This window comes from Solanum tuberosum, unplaced genomic scaffold (genome assembly GCF_000226075.1).
Source record: "Solanum tuberosum cultivar DM 1-3 516 R44 unplaced genomic scaffold, SolTub_3.0 scf00443, whole genome shotgun sequence".
In the NCBI taxonomy this organism is placed as follows: Eukaryota; Viridiplantae; Streptophyta; class Magnoliopsida; order Solanales; family Solanaceae; genus Solanum; species Solanum tuberosum.
The window spans coordinates 354,162-358,436 of record NW_006239434.1 but is presented as its reverse complement, the minus strand read 5'-3'; the positions used below and the strand labels follow the sequence as shown (position 1 = coordinate 358,436).

The 4,275-nt window shown below is 34.0% G+C and overlaps 1 protein-coding gene across 1 annotated transcript; it reads right to left on the bottom strand.

Annotated features, from left to right (window-relative positions):
• Positions 1-403: 403 nt before the first annotated feature.
• LOC102603261 (eukaryotic translation initiation factor 6-2-like) lies at positions 404-3,905 on the bottom strand. The gene is made up of 8 exons (XM_015304145.1): positions 3,845-3,905; positions 3,179-3,230; positions 3,007-3,103; positions 2,515-2,606; positions 2,370-2,414; positions 1,764-1,894; positions 944-1,054; positions 404-833 (listed from the first exon to the last, which is right to left on the bottom strand). Exons 2-8 carry the CDS (start codon positions 3,186-3,188, stop codon positions 609-611), a joined length of 711 nt encoding a protein of 236 aa, XP_015159631.1. The 5' UTR covers positions 3,189-3,230; positions 3,845-3,905; the 3' UTR covers positions 404-608.
• Between the last annotated feature and the right edge of the window lie 370 nt (positions 3,906-4,275).

Here is a 4,275-nt window from a genome sequence, read left to right as displayed (position 1 = left end):
TCGCTTAGAAATTGTCTACATTTATCAATTTTGACTAGAATATTTGAGCAAGTTTTAGTCAATAGCATTTTAAAACTTTAATTGGAAATAATTTGTAAACTCAATAATTTTCTACCACATCCATGATTTCAAACTTTCTACCTATGCAGACAACATCAATATTTGAAAGAATCTATAAAAAAGAAAAAGAAAAAAAAAACAATGAGTGAAAATATATTTCTTTTTCTATTATGGATAAAGAAAATAAATATTGAGTTGGACATATTCTATTAAGTTCAAGTTTTAGTATGTTATCGAATATAACTGAATTAGATATTGGTAAAAATTGATAGATGTAGACAATCTCTGATTGATTCAATAAATACTTCATACAAACACAACTACTAAATGCATTTAACACATATGAACACAAAACCAACTTAAATAAGCACTTAAAAATAGGAGAACATAGTTAACATTTTAGCAACAGATCAAAATTTGTGCATTCATCACAAGTAAAATTAAGAAGAGCAGCTCAAACTCGTAACAATAGAAACACTCTAAAAGAACATGCAGCATAAACCACAAAACTCACAGATGTAACTATTGTCGATCATGATTTCTTTATTTCAACAACCAATAGCACTTGGTTGAGCATCTCTCAAACCGAATACGGTGTCAATAACAGCCAACTCTGTTGCTGTAGTGTCTGAGCCACAAAACGCTGTCCAGTCATTAACGGTCAATCCAGCAGCAATCACATTACTACCCCTATTCACAGTTCCAGCAGCAATAGGTAAATGAAGAAGAGTGTCCAGTTCATTCAAATCTTCAATGGACGTACAAGGATGGACCTGTTGTTCCATAACAAAGTTTCACAAAAATTAGGAAAAAGAGTAACATAGTTATGTGTCTTGTTGCTCCAGCACCTGTCTACAAGGGGGAGTAAGAAAATTGAACTTACCAAGACCCCTTTGTTGGATAAAGAACAATAGCTGCCAACAAGAACGTTCCCAGCTATCGTATGCCTTAAAACTTCAACACCAAGAACATCAGCAATCATCTCTTCAGTGTCCTGGAGAAAAATAATAAAGCACAACACATTGACGTAGGTAAAATTCAGGATCTAACCTACTCCTTAATCTATTTTATTGGTAAGGAGGAAAAGGCTATTGTTGAATCTTGACAAATTCAGGCTACAGTAAATATATTCATGTCATGACAAACTCCAAAGCTTGTCATCAGTATATGTTGTGATAGGATATGTTTAAATAGCATGAAAAATGGTACAAGTAGTGGAGAGCACCATGGGCTAACCCAAGGAGATGAAAACGCTTCCCCTAAGAGAAGTCCATCAAGATATCCCCTCCTTAAAGCTAAACATAGTGTAAGATAACGTAATATCATATGGAGGACACTTTAGATACAGGAACATTTTACATAAAGGATTAAGAAAATTTATTTTTTGATAACCCAGAAATACCCAAGGACTAGGACCACAATTTTCAAAGATGTTTTCTCTAGTTATGCACATCCCACCAAACATCACAATCAGCAAATCTGACTGCTCTAATTCGACATTTTGTGTTTTCTATATGAAACAGAGAAAAGGCCAATACATAGATAATTATTGACAATCAAAACATCACAACAGCTACTTAACACACGACTCAAATTTTGACCTATAGGTTTGCTCAATATCCGGAATATGTAGGGAGGGAAATGAAATTTCATATACCACATAATGTGATCCCATTCTATAGGAAAAGACACGAACAGATTACCTTGTCAAGAGAAGGATGTATAAGAGCAATATGATCATTGCATGCTATGCAGTTTCCCAAGGCAGAATGTGTCTCGTCGATGCATTGTACCTCAACAGAATCGGGCAGACTATTTCTCAAGTGCTGAAGTTCTTCAACCACCGAAAGAGACACAAAGGCAGATGTGAAATCAAGGAAATAACAAAGGATAAAAGTGAACGTAAGGTATTTTGACCAAGTCACATAAATAAACATGAAATGGTAGAGTGAAACATTAGCCCAAACGAAAATCAAATTTTCAATATTTTGTTAGTTTATATAGACATATCAGTGGCCTCCAGTCCCAAAACTGATGCAAGGAATCAAGGACAACAATGTTGCAGACCGACTACTAATGAAATTGTTTTCTTCTAACCACAAATTTTGTCATAGCAAGTCCAATGCATATCCATGCCCGACATATAGATAAGTAAGGCTCTATTGAATACAAGCAACTAGAATGACATATGTTTGCATGATCAACAATTATTGCACTGTACAAATTACAGTCACAAAGGAAAAAGAATATTCAAAGAAAACTAAAAACTAAAACTGAAATGCCTAAGATAGAACGAATGATGTTATTACCTTGAGGTGTAGTGGTATAAGGCAAGAGAAGCCCATTTTTATTTCCTGCAGAAAATTGGAAAGTTGGAAAGTTAGTTCTCACAGGAAAATCAGAGGGAAAAAGGGCCTTGAGTTCCAGAATATAGTTTAAAAAATTGTTGAATACCAGCACAAAGTCTTCCAACCGACCAGCTTCCGTTAATAGTTGTTTGAATCACTTGAAAGCCTCGAATATGTGCTAACTCATCCTCAAATGTACTGGAAAGAAATCACAGAAATTACAACTTTTTCTATAAACAGGGAAAGTTAACAAGAAAGATTCATTATTCATCTTTAAGTATTTATATTCACTTCATGTTTCCTTTCTTATTGTTCCACATTAAACATTCAACCTTCATTTGCACCCGAGAGTGTGGTCTAGTGGGTAGATTGTGAACCATAAGGTCTCACGTTCAAATTCTAGCAGAGACAAAAACTCAAGGTCATTTCTTCCCGTCTGTCCTAGTCTTGGTGGACAAAGTTTAGTCGAGTTGGACAAAAGCTAGCCCAGACTCCACGGTTATCAAAAAAAAGTTCAGCATTCATTTTTTTTCTCTAATCTTTTAGTTTATAACTGCAGCTTCCAAAAATATTAGTTTGAAAAACAAGAAAGATGAACCTGTAGAAGTTTTGAGAACCCCCAATTCCAACTAAGCAGTATGCATTGGTGAGCTTGGAATAAACTCCAATATCACAAGAATTCTCAAACTGCAGCCCTACATTTTAAAAAGGAAAACTTCACACAGAAAATAATACAATGAATATCAGAATGAGAATATTACGTAACTCACTTATGGCCATTACTAGCTGAAAAGGGCAGAGCTGATACAATCTTGGGAGATTCTGGCAAAATTTTAACAATTAGTCTTCTTGGTTAAAAGAAATCATCAAGAATAATTACACATACTAATAACTTTCAAATAGGACACAAGTGTAAAATATTTCATTCTATTGGACTTACTATTGGCCATCTCCTTAGATCACATGACAAGCAAATAAGAAACGGAACTCAACTTGTAGAATCACAAGGAACTAGGAAAAATTGGAGTTAGTGCCTTCAACAACAACAACATATCCTGTGTAATCTCACAAGTGTAGTCCAGGGCCGGGGCAAATTTATAGTAAAAGATTGTGGGTATTGAACCTATTCTCTCCATAAAACTAGATATTTTACGTATATATTTTTCCAAATTGGTATATACTATTATCTGCTGGCACCATTGAATAGAGATCAATTCCATCTAAATACATCTTTTCCATTCTATTTTGGTAGGTCATCCATGTTATAGAAATTCTAAATTCGTCGCTAGTATGAAAAGGGTTGTATGTAGACGCTCGACTCAAGAATGGAAAAAACAATTATGTAAAACAAATACGGAAGCGAAGAAGTTATGCTAAAGCTAGTTAATGCCTTGTTGATCAAGTAAAAAATAACAGACTACTGGAATTCAACTTACAATTTTCTAAAACAACAATAGGAGTCGCCGGGAAAAACTTACAGAGAGAGAGAGAGAGCGTGGAGCCGTTTACTTGTTCTGCAATATTTTTGGTAACTGAATATATATAGGTTTAAGTGGGCTGTGGGCCCAAATCCATTTTGTTTTTGGGCTTTTACATTATTGCGGCTTACAAAAGTTCCTAAAAAATTCACATATATACTCATTTTTAAAAGGCTCAAGTCGTTTGCCCCTTAAAGTTGTCCGTATATTTCACTTAAACACTTCAATTATAATTATTACCTATTGAACATCTGAATTGTTCAAAAAGTATACCTATTAAACACAAAATATTGATATGGCAAAAGAAGTGTTTTACACTTTCGCTGAGTGCGTGAAAAAACTTAAATAATGTTTTATTTTTATTTTTTTCAAAAAAACTTAATACCTTT